We start from the raw sequence: 23400 nt of genomic DNA, 5'->3' as shown, positions 1-23400 counted from the left end.
ATGAAATCATCTACCCAAATTGTGAATTCAATGATCCCTGGGTCAAGGTTAAGGTCATTGTAATTATGTCCATGATGTTCTTTTCTTAAATTGTTAAATACCTTGACCATGGGTAAGAGGCTTAGGCTTTTTATTTAGGCGGAGGGGTGGCAAATATGGCAATATAGTGAACGTAACCTATTGCCCTTCGTCGTGTGTCGTCCGTCAACAATTTTACATTCTTAACTTCACCTTCAAAACTACAAGTAAATTGTCAGTTGGTCATAAAATATCAAACATGTGTCCCTTAACGGGGGATGTGCGGCCATCTTGTACATTTGAGAATAAAAATGTAAACTTTTTTTAAACTGGCTTGTTTCTGCGCAAAACTAACCAAAACTGTTGTAGAAAGATGAAAAAACAATAAAGATGCGGTTCTATATGTTGTTTTGTATGCAAATTATTAAGAACAGAAGAATGCTTTTTAAATCACTTAGAAAATTGTTAATTTGTGTCTTCTCTACAACCATTTGTTGAGAAAAAGGTTGAATCTTGCACATTTATGTCGTAACTTTGCCTCAAAATAGGATACCCTATTTTTATCAGTCGGCATGAGTCTACAAGAACAAGAAAAGTCCATGCTATACTCAACACTCCCGTGTCTATGGAGGCACATTGACGTTAAATTTTTATCAAAAAAAAATAAATGTCAATTCAAAACAATCTGGGCTGAATGTGACAAACATCTCTATAGATACTAGTTCCAATTGTATTGTTTTAGTTCTTGAAGTATAAATTAAATTCTTTTTAAATGTGGGATAGGGTTCAAAAGTTAATTGCCTTTAATATTAGATATACATGTACATATATTTTTCAATGAAAAATTAACTTTAATGTACCTCCATAGACAGACAAAAATATCTCGTGGAAATTGATAGTTTTTTGGACCCATTTTAAGAACAGGGTACCCTCTTTTGAGACATAGTTACACCTTAAATAAGAAAGCGTTGACCTTTCTCTCAACGAATGGTTGTAGAGTGGACAAACTTATGACCTTTCATATTTTTTACAGATTTTTAATTCTTAAATTCAAGTCTATAGTTGCGCAGTTCTAAGTGCTTAAAACACGCATTGTTCTGTCCTGTATGCGTATTTTAATACAAAACAACATATTGAACGTCATATTTATTGCTTTTGTATATTTTGACAACAGTTTCAGTAAGTTTTGGAAAGAAACAAGCTAGTTCAAGAAGTGTTTACATTTTTCTTCTCAAACGTAAAAGATGGCGCAGATCCCCCTTAAAGGAAATCATTACTTTCCGGTGCGATGCATGCTTGTAGCAATGAATTGTATGCACGCTGTGAGCATTATAAATGAAATTGTATTTATTTTAAAAGACTGACCATTAAAGGCATGCAGATCTCTTTTTACCAAAATATTTCAAAGTTTAGCCTATGGAACTAGCGTTTGGATAATCGGAGGGTCCTCTGATTCTTGTCTCTCGCCACCCCTTTTTAAATTAATGTTCCCAAACATAAACATTTGATATCAGAAACGGGGGAAAAGTCATAGAAGGCTTCAAAATGGAGAATAAAATCCAAACACGAGACTCTTTGAATGGTCCATCTACGAGCTATGCTACTCAGGTGACCGTCAAGGCCTGGGGCCTCTTGTTTTTTGAAAGGTGGTGTTTATTTTTTGTGCTGATTAACTCTGGTTTAGACTCCAAAGTTTGAATAAGTCAAAAATCTTTATTTTACGAAATAAATATGAGTATCCAAATTTAGCAAATGTTAAGTTTAAACAATGATTTAAGAAAATGTGAGGCTGGGCAAAAACTTGTCTGTTTAAGGTGGCTCTCTACACCGTGAAATATTTTCTCAAATCAGCAGAAATTTACTTGATTATGATAGATATTATAATGGAGAAGAAGTTTTTAAGTCAAATAGGCAAAAAAAAATGTGCAATTTTGAATGAAAAATTACTTTTTCGAACATTTAATTCAGTAAACATGAACAAAAGCCCCAGGCGGATTCGAACTTATGATCTGCGGTTCAGAGAAGCCCAATACGTTAATCACTTAGCTATGACGATATATAATCGAATTGAAAGATATAAACAATTTAACAAAACATTTAAATCGCTTTCTTGTGACATAGTGTCTTAAAAAGTATACGTCTGGGAGTAGTGAGGTACCTTAAAAATCATCCATTGCTGCCATTCATGTGTAGCGTGTTACCTACAAAATTAATGTTCTTTTATCTTTAAAAAGAAACTATCTTTAGAATTTTTCAATAAAAGTGTTTACTGGACAAGTTTACCGGGCAAGTGTTGATGGAAAATCAATGTTTCCAGAGTGAAGAAGTACTGTCAACAATTGGACGGTGGGTAAAACGACATTAACGAGTCAATAGATCTACAAGCTTAGCTTTTTAAAAAAAGCTTACCGTCTTTAGAGAAAACTCTTAACATTAAGATATCAAAGACAATTTAATTATTCTATATAAATGTCGCCTTTATATGTGCCTTTTATGCGTGCGTGCATAAAATAGCGTTTTAAATATTTGAGATCGACTGTAGTAGGTAAAAAGTAACTAATAACTTTTTTTTTATTTCTGTTCATCAACAATAAATATGATACATACATGTATATCTCCTTCTAGACCTATTTCTCTCACAAAAGAACGCATGCACACGCACCCCACCCAAACACAAACACAGTCAGGAAAGCGAGACAAGGAAAAAATTCCAAATAACTATAACGTCAACCACAGTGTGTTGAAGTAATCTATAAACCTCCAATATAAATAATGACGAAATATCTGTAACAAAGTCAATATCACCCATCATGACAAAACCTATAGCGTGTCTAAGTTAATTGTCCATCTGTCGGCCGAGGCGACCCCGGTAAATGATGAGATGTGTCCCACGCGCTGACTGACCGCCCGTAGTAATGACACCGTGTGCCCCCCATACTGGTCCTCCCCGTACCCCACGTGAGAGAACACCCTGTTTACTGGGGGTCCGGGCTTACCCCGCTCTGTCTCCACGCGCACCGTGGACCGCCGCAGGTGATGGCGGGAAACCTAGAGTCAAAAATCAAAACGATATCAACATAGACGCCATTACATTTACATTAGCGAAGGAAGACATATATATTGTTCATATGAAAAATTATCCATTTATTCGCTTTTATGATCCCACCTACACACCCCCATCCCCCACCCCCATAAAAAAAGAAAGTACAAATATTTATAACAGAATAAGATAAATGCATAAAAGGGTCAGAGAGCTCTATGGGATGAGCGAATTTACTGACGTGTATGCCTTAAATTTATCTTTAAAACATGAACTTACGAGATAAATATTTGGGAATAGCGTTCCTCGTATGATCACCCTCCAGTGGACTTTGTGATAGTTTGACAGGACTACAGACACGGGGTCGGGCGAATCCCCGGAGATTTCCACTGTCGTCTCATTGCTCGCGCTGTTACCGAAGTTACTGAACACGTGAACCTTGTTCCTGCCATTAGCTGCTGATCGGCAGGAATAGACTGTGGGACGTATCCCCCCGTTGTAGACCCCCACGGGGCTGTCGTTTCTCTCCTCAATATAGCAGTCACCATACTTAGCTGTAAAATTCAAGTCATGATTTTCTATTAAAATGAAAAAGCAAAAATTGGAAAAAACCAAAAATACGTAAAACAAATTTTGTGATTTATAAAAAAAAAGAGAATAAAAACATGTCCTGACAAAGATGTAACAGACGTGAAAGTACTTAAAAATATGAACTGACAGACAGATGGACGGTCGAGAGGATACGACATATTTATAACTCAGTCTTTAAGGCTGTGATAAATACTGAATTTGCCAATATATTGTAGCATATATATATATCATATACTGGCAAATTTTAAGAATTTTTAGAATCTTTGGTGCGTTATCTCAAAATGTGTGACAGTTTTCAAAAAGCAACGTACGTAGACAGTTTTTCTGTTGGTAATTTTCGCCATTACACTGACAGCGTCCTTGGTAACACGAAGATTTGAATCGGAAGGCCGAGTAAGCTGGACAGGTGCCCGCTGAACAGCGCAACCTGACGCTGTGATTCCGCAACGCTGCAAAAGAAGTCAACGCAACATCAGTGTATACGTTTAATACCTTTAAAATGTCCATAAAATTAAATATTAAGATTGTAAACAATGAGCAAAAGAAAACAGATGATTTACTAATGAAATCAACTTACCATTCTTATAATTTACAATGCTTTCGTAGTTGGCTTTGATTTCTATTTTCTCTAGAGTATTGTTTCTTTCTATGTTGATTCTTTCTGGTTTGAACTGCAAAATTGGACAATGGTTTAAGGGCACATACAACAAATAAAAGTTTTGTCGGACAGCAGCAATATTATAAGTACATTTATGATCATATTAAAATGGTTTACGAAATAATTGTGAGAATCCAGATTTGGTAATAATTTACAAAAAATGTGAGACTGAACAAAAATTTTGAAAATAAAATTAATAGAAAAACGCTCCGAATGAGCATTTTTGTGATTAGATATGCTTATATATATAATGTATAGGAATTTTATCGCTGTATTCATTTAAAATAAAATTCAAATAATCCATTGCATTCATTGTTGGGTTGCATGTCTTCTAACTACATGTTCATATTTGAAAAGGTTTTTACATAACCTATGTACCCAATTCTACCCATATAACTTAAAAATATATATATCTCCAAATATATTGAAAGATTAAATAACAACACGCTTAAAATCAGACTAACCTTGTCATAGGCTGTAGAAACTTTTGACTCCGGGTCCTCCAAAGAAGGCGGTGCATCGTAGCCTTTGTTCCCCCAGTAATACAGCGACAGCAAGAAGCACAACACAGACACAAGGAACAGAGCAAGCACCCCGCCAGTGACCATCAAACGACGTGCACGTGCGGGCGCGTGTCGGGTGAGTCGCTGGTCCGTGTAACGGGACAAACGCAGGCTCCGCATGTGGGTTGGGAGATGACCTTGGTGGACGTAGAAGACGGGGTCACTGTCGCACCTGCTGGTCAGCAAGGGCTGCAAGGTAAGGCAACATGTATAGAATGTTCTCATTTACAGCATCTTGATTAAATAAGATGGTCAATCTATTAGAAAAAATAGTACACTGTAGTAGTTAATTGCTGTTTTTTTCCTTTTAAAATTAATTCCACTGCAATATCCTTTATAAGTTTTATCATTTTTCATCAAATTCTTGTTTAGGAACAACGTCTTGTCTCTTCTTTAAGCTTCGATATCAGTATCAAATATCGTCATTGGTTATTCTTCAGTCAATTTCTAAATGCGAATTTAACGTATTGGAAAATGATAACCAAATAAGCTCGGTGATTGATTCTATATGTAACATGAAGCAAATGTGACATTCAACAAATCACTGTGATAAACCGCGTAGCTGCTTCAGTAAATAGGTGAAATTCCCAGACACATTTTAAATTACACACACAAAGAATGAGCAATTGCACAATTACATTAAATGCCCAAAAATGCCGAATGAGTTTGACAATTCTTGGGACGAGACGAGTTAACAATTTTTCATCCTGAAAATCTGAAGAAAATACTGCACCGGGGTTGACAAGGAACTTCTCACAAATTGGATTTCCACACGCACGAAAGACCAAACAATAAAATCGAGTCAATGTTGTAATATATATATACCCTGTATTTACACAGTTCGACAGCTAAAATTGTTCAGTGCTTCACCCTTGTCCTTCGCCAATAAAGTAGTTATAATTGTTTACTTATATATATAGAAAAGTAAGTCTCGTCCACGGCCACTGCATTTAGAAATGTTGCGGTCAAAATTATGCACGATAAAGGTGTTAAACGATTTTGAAAAATATTTCCGGAAATCGAAATCCTCCTTCCTACCAATTGTCTCCTTCGGTGAATTCCCGGCAAAAGTCAGGTGCAACTTGTTATATGAATAAACTCCACATTCAGGACTTCCAATAATTCCAAGTAGTAGAATTAAAGTAACAACTACATATTCATCTACTTTTTCTCAATCGTTTAATCAATTCATAATTTCTCGGTGATATTAATTATTGATATACAACCCAAAAGTTACCTTCAGAGGTTCGTAGGCCCTCAGAGAGCATGGGGTAAATCTGGACAAATCGTAGCCACGAAAACAGCCGTTCTTCCTTAGATCGCTGATCCTCATGGTATCGACTCTGAATTATTAATGATGCCAAATCTGTTCTACCTTGCAACAAATAGAGACTTGGGGACAATATGCACAATCATTTGTTTAAGACAGACCATACCATGGTCGGTAGCCGAGCCAATTCGCTCGCGTCATCTGGCGGGCTGGAGGTTTCCCTCGGAGCACCGCTTGCCACATGCTTTCCCCACACACCAGTTGTAAAGGCTCATTTCTTTAAAAGGCTTCATTTATTTTCACCTGTTATTTTTCAGCAATGAACAGCCGATGAGCGGGGAGTCGGGGACGGCATTGTCCTGGATGAATGGGCCGCTAAGCATTACCGACTGTCATTGTCGTCCTCACTGGAGCGTGTCGTCAGTAAATTGATCATTTGGGGCCAGGGGTCACGTTCGTTTTAGATAGGTTTTGTTTTGTTGTCAACATCTGGAACACAAACAACTTTAAAAAGAGATTTAAACCGCATCCCTGTGATGTGTTAATTCATTTTAAGTTTAAATAATTACATCTAGCAAGAATTGAAAAAAAAAATTAAAAAATGGCAATCTCCGGTAAAGGTAACCTCTTTTCAAAAAGATTCCTTTTACTTTCTGGAATTATTGATTTTTAAATTGAAAAAAAAAATAATGCAACGAATTCAAGCATCACTTAATTAAAAGACCGAAGGTGGAATACGTCAGCAATTATAATTAAGTAAGTATGTAAGTATAAAAAAAATTATCGTTTTGCGAAACAAGATGGATACAACACACCTGGAACCATTAAACACTATTTCCCAACATTTGTCATTTGTTGGGGAAATAAAACAGAAATTGACCTCAAAGATTGCTCACACGCCAAAAGTAGGTTTCATATACCTACATGTATAAATACATAAAAAAAATTTCACTTGTTTATTTTACAAGCATATGCGCACATAACAGGCTACATTCACTGCAATGTATCACTTAAATATATAAAAAAAACCCATAAGAGGGAACAGAACCTAAAAATATATATCATTGTATTAATATGTGATTGAAATATTAAACCCTTGTTCAGATTCTTCTATACATCCGTCTCATCGCTGTGCTATTGTGCTATTTTATAGACGGACACCTGGCGAGCGGAAAATTCTTTAATAATCAACAACACACTTCCTTAATCTTCTGCTTTTTATTAGTAGACAAAAAATTGTGACCAGCACATAATTGCAGTCTGAAATATTAAATTATAACATCCAGGAAATGCACCAATGAAAACCAATGCTTCGACAGAATGACAGTTATTTATAGAATGATAGTTATTTATAGAATGACGGAGTTATTTACATTGTTTTCTAAAGCAAGTGTCTGAATCAAACAGAGTAACACTTTTTATTTTTATACATTTACAATTCATTAGATATCATTTTGCTTAAAATCATATAAATAAATGTGTGGCATAATACAACCGAACAGGCAGACAAGCAAGAGGGAAACGCTGGCATTTGTAACTTACTTTCGAGTGCGTAATTCGAACAACCGCCAATAAATACTCTGTCTTCTTATTTCAATATGAATTAATTTATTTTAACATACATATATTCATTTTCAATATGTACATTTTCTATTTTTCCTCTTTTTAATTGACTTAGAACTTGGAACAGCTGAACTGCAAACAACAAATTATAAAGTGTATTCAGATGATGATTCTACAAAAAGAGCACTCATACATGTATTATATAAAAAGCTAGTTAAGATATGAAGACAGTTCAAAAAATCAGTTAACACTGGATGCTGGTATAACTAACCAAGTTAAGTGAGTTTTTCCAGTTTAGTATTTGTGCCTAGTCTTACATTAGACCACAGGGAGTACAGCGAACTCCCACAGAGAGGCTGGAGAGACAAGGATTATATTCACTTTGTACAACGATTGACAAAATTACACAAAATCTTTGGACAAAGATTCACAATAATTTTGACAACAACATTTTGGAGAGTTAACAATTAGGACTGTCAATAAGTTGTAGGGTCTATGTACTCTTTATATATATACAGTTTACATCAATACAACAACTGCCCCACACCAGGGTAGGGGGAGGGAGGGGGCGGGTTTGAAGACCACTCCCTGGGGGTATTCATAAAATATACATAATCAGCTGAAACTGTAGACTATCAAAACTGTGGCATACCAGTTTAAGAATAAGCTTGGTACCAGTTTTATATGCTAAGGGAGACAAATATTGATATAAATTTGTATATGTCAAAGCTAATATAAAGAAACAGTCAATGTAGTATGAAAGTATACCAAGATAACGAAAAAAATAACAGTATAAATTCCTATCAGTCGGGATATATAATTTTAAGTTTCTACCTAAGCATCATGAATTTTAAATAATCTGCTGAGGCAATCGAAAATGCTTTATATGTAATAAATTACGGTGAATGAAATAAAAAAAAATTCCTATGTACTGTGGCATTATTGCAGGAACAATGCTATTTTTTCGTAAATAATTGTTTTCCTTATATGTAATATTTTTTACTCTAAAATCAACAGTCTGGACCAATGAATGATTAAATGAGTTGACCAGTTTCCCCTGAATGGAATGACAATGCCTTTTACGTATAAATAAGTCTTTGGAGATTTTTCAATGTATGAAGTCAAAAATGTTTTGCAATAATTTAAATGGATCCATGTCTTTTATGAGTGCGGGACTCATTCTGATAGCGATGGACTTTTACTTTTTCATAAAAAAAACCCCATTCTATCAATGTAGAAACTTGATTACAATACATGTAAAACTATGAATTAATAATAAATAAACTGTTTAGGTCAACCATTATCCAAAATTATACAAATATATGAAATATGTACACAAAATATGAGTAATCAAATAAACTATATGTAAATATATTCCAATGGGTGAAATGCTAGCACTTATTATTCAACTTTCTGTGTAAAAAGACAACAACATAGAAAACAAATGAGATAATAACAAAGGTATGTAAAATACCCAATTAAAGAATCAACTTCTAATGTCCCCTCCATGGGACCAAGCTTCATGCTGCATTACGTTTCAATGTGATCTCAAATTTCAAAAAAATTCAAAATAAAATTCACTAAAAATGTACGGTAATACATTGGAGAGAGATCAATGAAATTCATCTGTCAACAAAGTCACTAGACCCGGTCATTTATGCTGTGTATTGCTTGCTGTGCTTTCTTCTCGGTGTAGTCCTTTAATAAATATACTGTAATTTCTTTCCTAAAACATTAACTAAATCAGATGTGTAGAATAATTAAGTCTTGTGTGTGTAGAAGTCTGCATTTGTTTGATAATTTCAATCATACAAAGATTCATATCAAACGATAATTCTACTGAGAGAGGTATAAAGACAGAGTCTGTCAATGAGGCTAACAACGTTCTATTCATTGTACAGGAAATGAGGAGTGGAAGATTACCATTATAACAACACTGACTTGTAAGCTCTTACAGTGATTATGCAATATTAAAAAAAAAAGATCAAATGCCGTCGTGTCAGATCCAGAATGAGTCCAGAGGAGAACCACCTAGCTTTCTATGGCGGCGGCGACTTGTGGCGTTTGTATGGAATGTTTAAATCCATTGACTTCTTGACACATCTATACACATTGATGTCGTAATATTATCTGTGCCTCAGAAAATGGAATAAGCTGTAGATATGCAAAATTTGGTCTTATCTGGAAGAAAAACAAATAGTAAACATTAGAGTCTACTATGCCTGTTCATGTCTGCATTGTCTTTATGTGTTTATACCTGCATGTGTTGCTTGAATCTGTCACACTATCAGCTCTTTGTTACACTGTCAATGTGATAGTAAACCAACAAGTCTTTTTTAAATGTAGCATATTTTTGCTTTTGTAATCTAATTAAAGTCAATTACTGGTATATATTATTGCACAGAAGTGTTTTCAGTTACACCTGCTTGCACACTCCACTTAAACAACTAAATGCACTTATGTCAATTTGAACTTATATCATGAGCTCAAATGAGGCATAAATTGCCATCAAGCCTTGATAATATACAATTATTGCTGTTTTTTAGGTCAATACAATGATTTAGATGCCCTAGAAGTACAATATTCACCGAGCCCAGAGGTGATTTAGTGACAAATTTATATAGCCATATCAAATTGAGTGGAAAACCTTATCACCTTTATTTAGTTTTAAGTCCGAGCCGAACACATTGAGAAATGCAAAATTTCATTGGACGACAGGAATGATGATAACCAATCATAGCAGTGCGGACATTTAGTCCAATGTAGAAAAAATCATATGTTATAATCACCTCATAGGTCACTTGCAGGTGAATACTAACTTTTTTATTTTTCTAGAATGTCGGACTTTAGCCAATCAGCGAGCTAGGAATCAATCATATATTAAATAAAATATTTTCTACACAATTATCAGTTCCTTTACAGTTCAAAGTATTGCAGATGAGAAAGATAACAAGAGAGAGTCTTTACCCTATTATAAATCAGCAATTCCCATTTTCTTCTTTAGATCCACTGTCTCCTGGAAAATTAATTCTTTCAGTCGCTCTTTGGGTAGATCATCTAACTCCATCTCAAATGTGAATGGTTCCTCTGCTACTGGCTGTGAAGTAAAATAAAGTTTTATTATAAATAAGTCACTGTTATCAAAGGGAGCACTTATTTCATATCACATTACACAATATCCTATGTATACAAGGCCTTGCTGTGATACTGTTACATAATATATGCTATAATATCTTATTTTATTTAGAAAAGGCTGACCCATGTTTTTAATAAAATCCAAAATATTGCCAGCATAATTCAATGCAACTTGTATTCAAGTTTGATGATATTGAAATTTAAGATTGCTCAATACAATTGAAAAGGTGACCCTGCTGACAGATTTACAGTACAATATTTTCTGTGTGTCGTGTGGTAGAAAACCACATAGAATGAAGAATACTTTGTATTTATATAAACCACCAATGACTTTCCATTTATATATCCCAACAGTGTACCCTTTTACTTATTGCACAACAGTATGAACATCAGCTTTTAGTTGTATCGTGATGGATTTCTTATCATCAGGTCAACTCTAAAAAATTCTATCTATTGTAAAAAGGAAGACATTTAATGAATATATCTATTAATCTGGCAAAAGGCTGCTGTTTCTCAGCCTTGTATTTTTATCAAAATCTTAACTTGATAGTACAGTCTCACTATCTTTATACATGGGAGGGGGTGACAAACAGAGGGGGCTCTCGTGAACCTTTACTTAAAATTAATTAGAGATAGGGGTGGGGTGCTACAGGCAAGGATGGGGGGCGGGGTATAAATACCTCGTCTGCTGGGTCATAGTACTGTTCTAGGTAGGGATGGGCCAGTAACTCTTCCACTGTCTGTCTCTTGTGGGGGTTAAAGGTCAACATCTTGTCCAGAAGGTCCAAGGCTGAAGATAAAGATAAAACATACCTTGTCTTAAGCAACTATATGATACCATTAAGCAAAATCTGTAATACTGTATTAGAATCTGCAACTTATAATAACAAATTGCATAGAATCAATGTATTATTATCAGGCTTTCAAATATTCAAGAAAGACAACTTGCAATATTTATTTAACTTTCATAGTTACTGAACCGGATACTTATGGTGCATTATCATTTGTATGGTGGTCCCCAGCAAACACTGATAAGTATACAGTAGCACCGTTACCTTTGGGATCAGCCCTGGGGAACAGTCTGTTCCATGGGACTTTGGGTTTATAAGGAAGGGACTGGATGTAGCCTCTGGCCTGTAACAAACAAATTCATGGAGCATTTTAATTATTCCAGCCATCTAAAAAGGTGATTATCATTTGTGAGAAACATGAACATCACTTGTATAAATTCATGGTATATTTCTGAGCAGAGATTTCATCACATGTCTAGAAGGTGAGAACTGACCTTTTCATTGAGTATACAGTCGAGATCTTCTTGGCCAGGAGATCCCAGAATGCCCAAAATGTGATTCAGCTGGTCCAGGTCTATCAAAGTCAAGGTCAATAACAAGGGCAAACACAAGGTCAATCACAAGAATAAACAAGACTACATATGGCAAACAAATAAAGTCAGTCTTGCGCTCAATAGAGTAGATATTGAATCAAAGTACTGAAAGTACAGTGGGCAAGTTTTAGAACTCCAGCATTAATTACTAATTTGCACATTAAGGCAAAAGTATTGAGCTCTCTTACAGCTTGGGATCAGAGATGAAGATATTATTGAATATGATAATACTCAGTAGCAGGAATATCAATTGTTTCATTATATAAATTCTAATGTTCCACAGTCAAATGTTGACATCCCTAATTTCTATAGATTCCAATATTCAATTTCTGTTAGATATATCCCCCACATTTCAATACTTAAGATGTAAAGATCTGACATGTAGAGGATACAGTGTTTCCCTGGGAAGAGTGGTCTGTTGATCAGCATTTCTGCCAGGATACAGCCAACAGACCAGACATCAACTGTAAACAGAGTGATACAAGTGTAAAACATCATAACAGAACTGTAAACAGAGTGAGACAAAGTTATTATCATAATTACACTGCTGTAAACAGAATGAGACAAGGTTATAATCACTGTTACAGTACTGGAAACAAAGGGAGACAAGGTTATATTCATTGTTAGATTAATGTAAACAGAGAGAGACAAGGTTATAATCTTTGTTACAGTACTGTTAAAAGAGGAAGACAAGGTTATAATCATGTTTACAGTGTACAGTACTGTAAACAGAGTAAGACAAGGTTATAATCATTGCTAAAGTACCGTAAACAGAGTGAGACATGGTTACAATCATTGTTACAGCACAGTAAACAGAGGGAGACAAAGTTATAATTATCATTACATTGCTGTAAACAGTGAGAAAAGGTTATACTCATTGTTACAGTACCGTAAACAGAGTAAGACAATGTTATAATCATTGTAACAGTACCGTAAACAGAGTGAGACAAGGTTATAATCATTGTAACAGTACCGTAAACAGAGTGAGACAAGGTTACATTGTTACAGCACAGTAAACAGAGGGAGACAAGGTTATAATTATCATTACATTGCTGTAAACAGTGAGAAAAGGTTATAATCATTGTAACAGTACCGTAAACAGAGGGAGACAAGGTTATAATCATTGTAACAGTACCGTAAACAGATTGTTACAGTACTGTAAACAGAGTGAGACAAGGTTATAATCATTGTTACAGTACTGTAAACAGAGTGAGACAAGGTTATAATCATTGTAACAGTACCGTAAACAGAGGTTATAATCATTGTTACTGTACCGTAAACAGAGTGAGAAAAGATAATAATCATTGTTGCACTGCTGTTAACAGTGAACCAAGGTTATAATCTTTGTTACAGTACTGTAGTCAGAGTGAGACAAGATTATAATCTTTGTTACAGTACAATAAACAGAGTGAGACAAGGTTATAATCAATGTTACAGTACTGTTAACAGAGTAAGACAAAGTTATAGTCATTGATTCATTGCTGAAAACAGTGAGACAAGGTTATAATCTTTGTAACAGTATCGTAAACAAAGAGAGACAATGTTATAATCATCATTACATTTCTGTAAACAGAGTGAGGCAGGGTTATCATCTTTGTTACAGTACTGTAAACAGAGTGAGACAAAGTTATAATCATCTTTACATTCCTGTAAACAGAGGGAGACAAGGGAAAAAACATTGTTAGAGTACTGTAAACAGAGCGAGACAAGGTTATAATTATGTAACAGTACTAGGATTTAGTTCTTGACTTAGTATCACGTTTTACTTGACTTGGTACTGACTTACTTGACTTGGTATAGCCTTTCGAGTTGAGCATGATCTCTGGGGCTCTGTACCATCTTGTTGCGACATACTCTGTCAAAAATCCAGTGTGGTCATGATTTGGGTCAGCTACTCGAGCCAAACCAAAATCACAAATCTGTAACAGAAACCCAATAACTTATTTCTAAACTTATTACTAGGAGAGAAAGAACATCATAACACTGCACACTTAGACTTTGAGAGGCAAACATTTGATACAAAGTCATAACTATTTACTGCTGTAAGTGTGTATTTGTGTTATCGGGTATTTAGTGTGACCAGAGGTCACGTGTGAGTTTTTGACTGGTTCTTGGAACTGCTGAGGAAAGCCGCGTGTGAGTCCGCGTGTGATAAACGTTAGTCGTTGGAGCCAAGTGTGTCCGTCTGTCGGATATATCATCTTTGTCATACTGTGTTTTCATCATTCTTTTCATTTAATACATATTTTAAAACGTATCTGGAGTTATTCTTGGATCTCAAGTCTTACATTTGGTGGCAGCGTGGAGCTTGGAACTTACGTGCGTGAAACGTTTGGAGTACGACAGCGATGGCGGCGTCCAGTGATCAGAAGATGCCGATGTTCGACCCGAAGTCTATGACTTTCGCCCAGTACATTGACGATGTTTTCGAAATCAAGTCTTGGGGATTTGATTGGGACGCTAACAAGAAACTGAAGCAGTTGGCGCTTATTTTACCAACCGGATGGTGCACGAAAGTATTCCGTGATATTCATAATGACAATAAGAAGTCATACGACTTGTTGAAGGCAGCGCTGATCAAGGAAATAGATCGCACGGACGAGAAACGGCAGACAGCTGCATCGGATTTCCACAAGATTACACAGAAACCCGGTGAGTCTATTGATGATTATGGACATAGAATATACCGTAAATGTGAAGAGGCCTACCCGAATTTCGCTAAGGGAAACCGGTCCGAACTTTGTGCACATCGATTTGTTGAAGGTATTTACAACCCAAAGCTGAAGGACCAGCTACAGCTTGTGATTTGTCAGGAGCCTAAGATGCCCAAGTTTGACAATCTGATAGATGTAGCTAGACGGCTAGCAGATACGGACACTCAGAGTTCTAAACCCTCTTCGAATGTGTTTCATCTGAGATGCAATTATTGTCACAGAGTTGGACATTTTGCTAAGAAGTGTCACAAACGACAGAGGGATCAACAGGACAAGCAAGACAAGAGAAAACCAGACGACTGGGTGAAAAGTGCTAAGTGTTATTCTTGTTCACGTCGAGGACATTTGGCCAAGAACTGTCCAAACAAAGATTACCGTGGTCCACAGAGAAATGGAAAAGTCAATGAAGTTCATGATTCGTCTTCGAATGATGCGTATCCGACAAAGTCCGTGAAGATTGGACAACTCGTCACTAATGCAGTCATTGATTCAGGAGCATCCGTCTCGTGTATTTCATACACGATGCTTTGTGAGGCATTTCCGCATGGCTTTGACTTGACCGATACTACTGCAGTTTTAACTGGTCCGTCATCATTACCGTTAAAGACTAGTGGTGTTGTGAAAACCTACATTTGTTTTGATGACAACGTAGTACCTTGTTCCTTACATGTGCTTGATGTGGACAATGATACATTTCTTATCGGTTGGGACGTTATGTGTAATTTTGACCAAGTCACACTTAAGCCTCAAGAGAATTCAGTGGAGTTCGGATCAGTGATTGAACAGAACTCAGAGTCAGTTATGAATGTCCGTCTGATGGAAAACTCAGTCATTCCACCATTATCACAGCGTGTGTTGCGTGTGGCAGTCGATTGTTTGTCTAGTTCGTCTGTCCTCATTGAACGTTTGAGTGAGTTTGAAGAGAAATCTGGATTACTGCTTGGTCGCACAGTGTCGTCCACAGAAAACCCAAGGATTATTGTGATGAACCCAGATACCTACAGTAAGTCTGTTTACAAAGCCCAGACAGTTGGATTGGCTACAGAAGTGAAAGATCACATGAGTACCTTAGATGATAGTAACATTGATCAGACAGAGTGTATAAATGTTAATCATGTGTCGTGTGAAAATTCTGTCAAACCTTCATGGAACATTGGTCAGTTAGATGAAGAGCCCAAGTCCAAGTTATTGAATTTGTTGTCAAGATACAAAGAGGATGTGTTTACTGGACTAGGATGTGCTCGTCAATATCCCTATGAACTGAAACTGAAAAAAGATGCTGATCTGTCTAAAGTGAGATCTCGTAGATACAGGTTCAACCCTAAAATGTCTGCTGAAATTGAAAGTCAAGTACAGTCAATGTTACAGTCGGGAGTGATTGAACACAGCAAAACTGACATTTTGTCGCCTATTGTTCTTGCACGGAAACGCGATGGAACTCAACGATTTTGCCTCGATTTTCGTTCTCTTAACACTGAACTTCAGGATGAAACTTTCCCTTTGATGACCCCACAGGAGGCGATGATGCACCTGAAAAACTCCAAGTTCTTCAGTGTAATTGACATGTGTTCCGCTTTCAACCAGATTCCTTTGATGGAGGACAGTCGTCGTCTTACTGGATTTCAGACATCTTCTGGTGTGTATCAGTTTCAGAGACTGTGTTTTGGTTTGAAAGTTGCACCGCTTGCATTTCAGAGAGTAATGCACCATGTTATAGGCAGCTTAGGATTTGAGCATGTACTTATCTATCTTGATGATTGTCTCATTCACACCTCCACATTAGAGGAACATTTACAGACCCTAGAAAAAGTGTTTGACTGTTTCAAAAGTGCAGGACTTACACTACGAACAGAGAAGTGTCATTTCTTTATGGAAAGTGTCAATTATTTGGGATTCAAGTTATCTGAAAAGGGTATTCAGCCCGGAGATAAAGGCCTGACAGCAATCAGAGATTACCCCATACCAAGGACATGGGAAGAGGTCCGATCCTTTCTAGGACTTTGTACATATTTTATGTGTTTCATACCAAACTACTCAGATATTGCCTTACCATTGAGCAAACTCGTTGAATCGAAGCGATACATTTGGAATTCGTCTACCGAATCTGCTTTTCAAGTATTACGTCAGTGTTTGATGTCATCACCTGTTCTGAAACACCCTGATTTTAGCGACACAGCTAACATACTCATTGTACAGACTGATGCTAGTGATACTGGACTGGCTGGTGTATTATTGCAAGCTGATGATCATGGACTCGAGCATGCAATCACATATGCGTCGAAAAAACTTACCAAGACAGAATGCAACTATTCAACCATTCATCGTGAAGCTTTAGCTATTATATGGGCAATTCGAAAGTTTCGAGATTATGTGTATGGCCGGAAGTTTCTTCTCAGAACGGATCACAAACCTTTGACTTTTATTATGACTTCATCAAAACCAAAATGTTCGCGTTGGGCACTCGAATTGAGCGAATATCAGTTTGATATGGAACATGTGAAAGGATGTGACAATGCGGTTAGTGACGCGTTAAGTCGTGCCCCTATAGAAGACGATGAGATTGAGTTACCTGTTATGGCAGTGACCCGTCAGATGCGAGCTAAAGTGGACATTATCGAGAAATGTCATTCCGTAGGACATTTTGGTGCTCAGAGAACTTGGGAACTAACCAAACTCGTCAACGATAAGATTACCCTATCAGAAGTTCAAGACTACATTGCACAGTGCAAAACCTGTGTAGAAGGACCCCATTGTGTTCCAAAGAGTCCCTTAGGTGTGACTGTCACAGCATCCACCCCATGGGAAATTCTTCATTGTGATTTTGTTGGTCCGCTCCCTAGATCAAAGTCTGCATTTGAATACATTTTCACATTGATGGATGACCTTACCCGTTTCGTTATTGCGTGGCCGTTGCGTGCTGCGACTGTGTATACCACTATCACCATTTTAGACAGATTGTTCTCCATTCTAGGACCACCTCGTGTGTTACATTCAGACAACGGATCCGTCTTTACAGCAAAAGACTTTGCATCGTTTTGTGAACGATGGAGTGTGAAGCAAAGTTTTACACCTATTGTCCGTCCCCAAGCTAACCCTGTGGAGCGCTCACATAGAACCCTGAAAAGTTCGCTACAGAAAGCAGCTACCTCAGAAGACGATTGGGATTCCGTACTTCCGGAAATTGTTCTCGCTCATAATTCCGTACCAAACAGAACAACAAGGATTCCACCATTTTATGCACTATATGGTCGTCAGAGTTCTGTGTCACAGCTTTTTCTGGATCCAGAGGAGAATGTGATTCAGCGTGAGGAGGAAGAAAGTATGCGCGAAATATGGGACTTTTGTCATGACAACCATATGAAGGCAAAAGAATCGCGTCAACAAGATACAGCGACTCGACCTTCTCGAGAGTTTAGTGTTGGTGACCGAGTAGCACTCAAGACTTTAAGTGGCCCGAAATTCCGGAAAACCCATTTCCAGACTGGTTTTCGCGTGACCAAAGTGTATGGTGATTTCCTGCGCATCCATTCAAATGACCGTGTCAATAGACAGACAATTATCGTTAGCAAGGACTTAATTGTTCCTGATGATTCCGTTTGAATTAACTGTTAACTTACAATTTGCATTTTATTAACTTTTTAATTGATTTATTGCAAACGCTTCTTAAGGGGGGAGGAAGTGTAAGTGTGTATTTGTGTTATCGGGTATTTAGTGTGACCAGAGGTCACGTGTGAGTTTTTGACTGGTTCTTGGAACTGCTGAGGAAAGCCGCGTGTGAGTCCGCGTGTGATAAACGTTAGTCGTTGGAGCCAAGTGTGTCCGTCTGTCGGATATATCATCTTTGTCATACTGTGTTTTCATCATTCTTTTCATTTAATACATATTTTAAAACGTATCTGGAGTTATTCTTGGATCTCAAGTCTTACACTGCCAAAAGGCAGATTACTGCAAACAAGTAAAATAATAAGATTTTTTTCCATGGCATAGAAAACTGAAGAAAATATCAGATTTATATTTTAATTCAATAAAAATTTTACAGTGTGTTACAGCACTCTAACAAAGGGTCATCTGACTGACCCTCAGATCATTTAACTTACCTTCAGGTCAACAAACTGACCTTCAGATCACAGGTTGTGTTGAGGAGGAGATTCCTGGGCTTGAAAGACTCACCTTCAGTTCACAGGTTGTGTTTAGGAGGTGATTGCTGGGCTTGAAAGACTCACCTTCAGTTCACAGGTTGTGTTTAGGAGGTGATTGCTGGGCTTGAAAGACTCACCTTCAGATCACAGGTTGTGATGAGGAGGAGATGGCTGGGCTTGAAAGACTCACCTTCAGATCACAGGTTGTGTTTAGGAGGTGATTGCTGGGCTTGAAAGACTCACCTTCAGATCACAGGTTGTGTTGAGGAGGAGATTCCTGGGCTTGAAAGACTCACCTTCAGTTCACAGGTTGTGTTTAGGAGGTGATTGCTGGGCTTGAAAGACTCACCTTCAGTTCACAGGTTGTGTTTAGGAGGTGATTGCTGGGCTTGAAAGACTCACCTTCAGATCACAGGTTGTGATGAGGAGGAGATGGCTGGGCTTGAAAGACTCACCTTCAGATCACAGGTTGTGTTTAGGAGGTGATTGCTGGGCTTGAAAGACTCACCTTCAGATCACAGGTTGTGTTGAGGAGGAGATTCCTGGGCTTGAAAGACTCACCTTCAGTTCACAGGTTGTGTTTAGGAGGTGATTGCTGGGCTTGAAAGACTCACCTTCAGATCACAGGTTGTGTTGAGGAGGTGATTGCTGGGCTTGAAAGACTCACCTTCAGATCAAAGGTTGTGTTGAGGAGGAGATTGCTGGGCTTGAAAGACTCACCTTCAGATCACAGGTTGTGTTGAGGAGGAGATTGCTGGGCTTGAGGTCACGATGAAGGACGTTGGCCGAATGGATGTACTTCAAGCCGCGCAGGATCTGGTACAGGAAGTAGCACACGTGGTCATTACTGAGCTGCTGGGTCTTCAGTAGTTTGTACATATCTGTTTCCATCAAACACTGGACGATGTAACTTATCAGGGTTAAGGAACTTTGTGAACCTTAGATTTCTTTCTTTTATTGTTTTCTTCTGATATATGTACAAGAAATTTCAATAAATCATATAATTTCTGACACTTGCAGAATTTCTTTTTTTCTTAAAAAAGACCATTATTATCATAACTTCACAGCAATCTAAAGGTTTAAAGCTAAATAATTACAATGTACTATAATCATTTCAATTTTAATAGAACTTCTAACTTTTTAAGGTTAAAAAAAATAGATCAATCAAAAATGATCTAAAATTTGCAATATAAGAACAGCATGTTCATTAAAATTTAGTATATATATTGATTTATTATATCAGGTACTGCGGCATAATATATAATACAACATTGTGTCTTTAAACTGTTGATTATTTAATAGTCAAATTCAATCTCAAGCAAATCAAAGGATACACATCTTTCATCTCATCAATGGTAGGTGCTCTAAGAATATCTTGTATATTGATAATCTGAAACAATGTACAGAAGTCAGGAAAATGATCAAGTTACCAACACAACATCTCATAATTATTGTAACTAGCCTGTTTAATCCAAGTTCCCTGAGAAATATTACATGTTAGCAATGTTTCAACCTTTCTCATCAACCTAAACTGTTGACTGTTCACATTTATTTATGACGAAAGATGAAAAAAAACAGCCTCAAGAACTATCCAAGTCAATGACACTAGAATCTTGTAAGAGGTTCATTTGATGTCTAGATCCAACTTCTATCACCTCTGACTCAAATTAAAGTAATAAGATTTCTGTGAATTCCAATCATGGTAATAAATGTAAACTGTAAGTCATAACACAGCATATCAAGCTTCTGATGAAAAACGTAAGATGCTAGTACTCAATTTCATAAATCAATATTTTCTTTCCCCCACTTTTCTGAAGAAAGAATGCTGACAATAACATCTCATTCAAAAACACTAGGAAAAGAGGCATTTACATGTACAATATGATGAAAATCAAAAGTATTTTAAAATAAAAGTTCTACATTTTTTTTTTAAGGGGGGGGGGGGGGGGTGTTAGGTGAATGTAATATTTTTTAATATTTCCTCTCACAGCTCCTGACCCCTACATCACTTATTGTTCTAAATGCATAGACCTCAGCCCCCACCAGGTGTTTTATAACAGTGTGTCATGTATGCCCACCTTTAGATCTATGATAGATAACAAATGATTTTATTCTTAAATATACTTAATGATTCCCCTTCATAATATGTTAAACAGAATCAACAGTTAACTATCTATACACCTATTGAAGGCATTGGTGTATTGTCTGATTAATATAAAATGTCTGAGTCTTGAAGTCAATAACATGTTGCTGAAACAAATCAGCAGATATCGCCTGACGACATCTCTGTACCCGGTCCATTAAGTTTGTTCAATAAAATGTCATCAATAAGTAATCAATAAAGCACCTATCTACAGCGCTTGTGTCATTATGCAGCAATGCCATTATCTTAAAATGTACATCATCTTCACACACTGAGCATTACGACAGCTACATAACCAAGTGAAAATCAAATTGGTACAGATGTACTAGTTACTGTAAAATTTACATATTATAAAATGTTGTCCAGTGAAAGTGTAAAGGGGGTAGGGGTATAGGATGATCTTGCTGATTGTTTTCTTTCAAAAAGGGAAGGCAGTGACTTATTTACAGTCAATGATTAGGTCCGAATTTTGGCCCTTCTTCTTGCATATATCACTGATTTTTTTCCCCATTTAACTTGTAATTTTTCCCAATATTTTTTGTCCAATCAAAAAGTTCTCTTTGACAACAATTAAAATAAGTTTTAACATCAGTCATAACACATGTCAATCATGCAATAACTCAATTCCCCATAAAAAAATTTCAGAACTCAACCATGTCAATATATTCCAGCTGAAATGGGTTGAACACATCTCATATGACAAATCTTGGAATTGCTCAGTTACGATCCTCTCTGATATATGTATAGTACAGAGAACTCGTGAGTCATATGCTTGTGTTAGAACCATTTTTACAAGATTATGGACTTTCGGTTGGGCGTAACTATCTACTTCTACTTTCCTCAAAAGAAGTTGAAAAGGATGCTATTTTTAAGTGAAATATGCACCTATTGCGTAGTCTAAGCTCAGAAGCCAGCAAATCTTGTTGATTTCAAAGAGCCATGGCTGAGGGGCCAGCAACAAAATAGACATACCTACGTTCTATTGCTGTTTGACACAACTACCCAAAGTCCAAGCCCTTGTTAGAATGGTTTTAATTAATTTCTGTACCATTGACTATACTCACATTTTCATGTTTGAATCTTGTTAAAATCTTAATCTCTCTGAGGGTCCTTTGGCAATATGTCTGGTGTTCAAATGGTGAGATCTTTTTTATAGCAACCTTCTGTTTAGTTACAGTGTCCAGGGCAGACCTGTAACAGAGGAAATGGCAATTTAATAATATACTTCAATTCATCGTTCAATAACAAAGTTTTTTTTGTTAAATACAAATATAGTAGGAAAAGAGAAGTGAGCATATAATACAAAAGTTTTCCAATTCAGGAACTCTACCATAATAGAATTTACTATCGTTAAAATGATATTGTACAATGGACCATGTTTGACTTGTTTCAAAATTAACAGAGTTGGACTATTTTTATTATAGAGCTCTACCAGTTCATCACCAGGCAAATATCCTTGGCCCATATACTCCCACTAGTCCTAGTGTAAAACTATATTTCAAATACTATGGCTATGCCACTTTTATAAGATCTCGAGTTTTCACATTAATCAGTTAATTAAACTGAATCAACAGGCAATTGGCTCGATCATCAAAACGTTTGGTGCACTAACAAATTATTTGTACATATTTTGCACAATAGAATGGAATGCCATAGGCTGGCTCAGCTAACGTCCATTTTCCAATATAGATGGTATTTAATCAATCCACTCCATGGTACACATAGATCCACATACCGCATGTATATTCATATTAAAAAATTGATGAAAACAAAATTTAGTCATTGTATATGTTGAAATAAGACATGTAGCCATACAGGCTCATTCAACTTGTCTTGCTATTTCTACATCTCGTTAATATTACTAGTGAAAAAATTAAAAATAATTTGATATCGTAGAGTAGTGGCCCTTGGCTGCAGTTGTTTGCAGGTCGCTGGCCATAACTTACACAACCATTCCGTATGCACCCTCTCCAATGTATTTCAAGTCAACATAGCGTGGACCAACAAGGAATTCCTGGGCCTTAACAGCCACGGCTCCTGATTTACTCGCAGGTTTATCCCCGCTCGCCATGTTGATAGAGAGCTCGGAGTCACGTGATAATTGACGTCACAGGGAAATTCACTTCATTTGCATATGCACCTACCAAAGATAGAAGGATGCGAATATGCACCAACGCTACAA

At 36.7% G+C, this 23400-nt stretch overlaps 2 protein-coding genes across 3 annotated transcripts; both read right to left on the bottom strand.

The window, feature by feature from the left end:
* Nucleotides 1–2573: 2573 nt before the first annotated feature.
* Nucleotides 2574–6520, bottom strand: LOC105334417 (uncharacterized). 2 transcript variants are annotated; one of them, XM_020069809.3, is made up of 7 exons: nucleotides 6307–6520; nucleotides 6108–6213; nucleotides 4772–5059; nucleotides 4227–4320; nucleotides 3961–4098; nucleotides 3338–3612; nucleotides 2574–3066 (listed from the first exon to the last, which is right to left on the bottom strand). In XM_020069809.3, the coding sequence occupies exons 2-7, from the start codon at nucleotides 6201–6203 to the stop codon at nucleotides 2839–2841; spliced, it is 1119 nt and encodes a 372-aa protein (XP_019925368.3). In that variant the 5' UTR covers nucleotides 6204–6213; nucleotides 6307–6520; the 3' UTR covers nucleotides 2574–2838. The 2 variants fall into 2 exon arrangements, with proteins under 2 accessions (XP_019925368.3, XP_011436157.3); XM_011437855.4 differs by lacking the exons at nucleotides 6108–6213; nucleotides 6307–6520 and adding an exon at nucleotides 5147–6008.
* An 823-nt stretch (nucleotides 6521–7343) lies between these two features.
* Nucleotides 7344–23334, bottom strand: LOC105334418 (mitogen-activated protein kinase 1). The gene is made up of 11 exons (XM_034482809.2): nucleotides 23165–23334; nucleotides 22283–22409; nucleotides 20410–20465; nucleotides 19796–19985; nucleotides 14009–14141; nucleotides 12615–12686; nucleotides 12124–12203; nucleotides 11894–11972; nucleotides 11519–11628; nucleotides 10671–10800; nucleotides 7344–9884 (listed from the first exon to the last, which is right to left on the bottom strand). The coding sequence occupies exons 1-10, from the start codon at nucleotides 23287–23289 to the stop codon at nucleotides 10675–10677; spliced, it is 1098 nt and encodes a 365-aa protein (XP_034338700.1). The 5' UTR covers nucleotides 23290–23334; the 3' UTR covers nucleotides 7344–9884; nucleotides 10671–10674.
* Between the last annotated feature and the right edge of the window lie 66 nt (nucleotides 23335–23400).

The sequence above is a fragment of the Magallana gigas genome, chromosome 3 (genome assembly GCF_963853765.1).
Source record: "Magallana gigas chromosome 3, xbMagGiga1.1, whole genome shotgun sequence".
Lineage (NCBI taxonomy): Eukaryota > Metazoa > Mollusca > Bivalvia > Ostreida > Ostreidae > Magallana > Magallana gigas.
This window is presented reverse-complemented; position numbering and strand designations above follow the sequence as displayed.

What these genes read in the sequence shown, in the direction of transcription:
- LOC105334417 (XM_020069809.3), bottom strand. Translation starts at nt 6,203, where the DNA reads ATGAGGATCAGCGATCTAAGGAAGAACGGCTGTTTTCGTGGCTACGAT. An exon ending in TTTCTACAGCCTATGACAAG is followed by an intron (nt 4,321 to 4,771) that starts GTTAGTCTGATT and finishes CCAATTTTGCAG; the next exon opens with TTCAAACCAGAAAGAATCAA. An exon ending in CATTGTAAATTATAAGAATG is followed by an intron (nt 4,099 to 4,226) that starts GTAAGTTGATTT and finishes CTTCTTTTGCAG; the next exon opens with CGTTGCGGAATCACAGCGTC.
- LOC105334418 (XM_034482809.2), bottom strand. Translation starts at nt 23,289, where the DNA reads ATGGCGAGCGGGGATAAACCTGCGAGTAAATCAGGAGCCGTGGCTGTT. An exon ending in GGTGCATACGGAATGGTTGT is followed by an intron (nt 22,410 to 23,164) that starts GTAAGTTATGGC and finishes CCTCTGTTACAG; the next exon opens with GTCTGCCCTGGACACTGTAA. An exon ending in CAAGATTCAAACATGAAAAT is followed by an intron (nt 20,466 to 22,282) that starts GTGAGTATAGTC and finishes ACATTGTTTCAG; the next exon opens with ATTATCAATATACAAGATAT.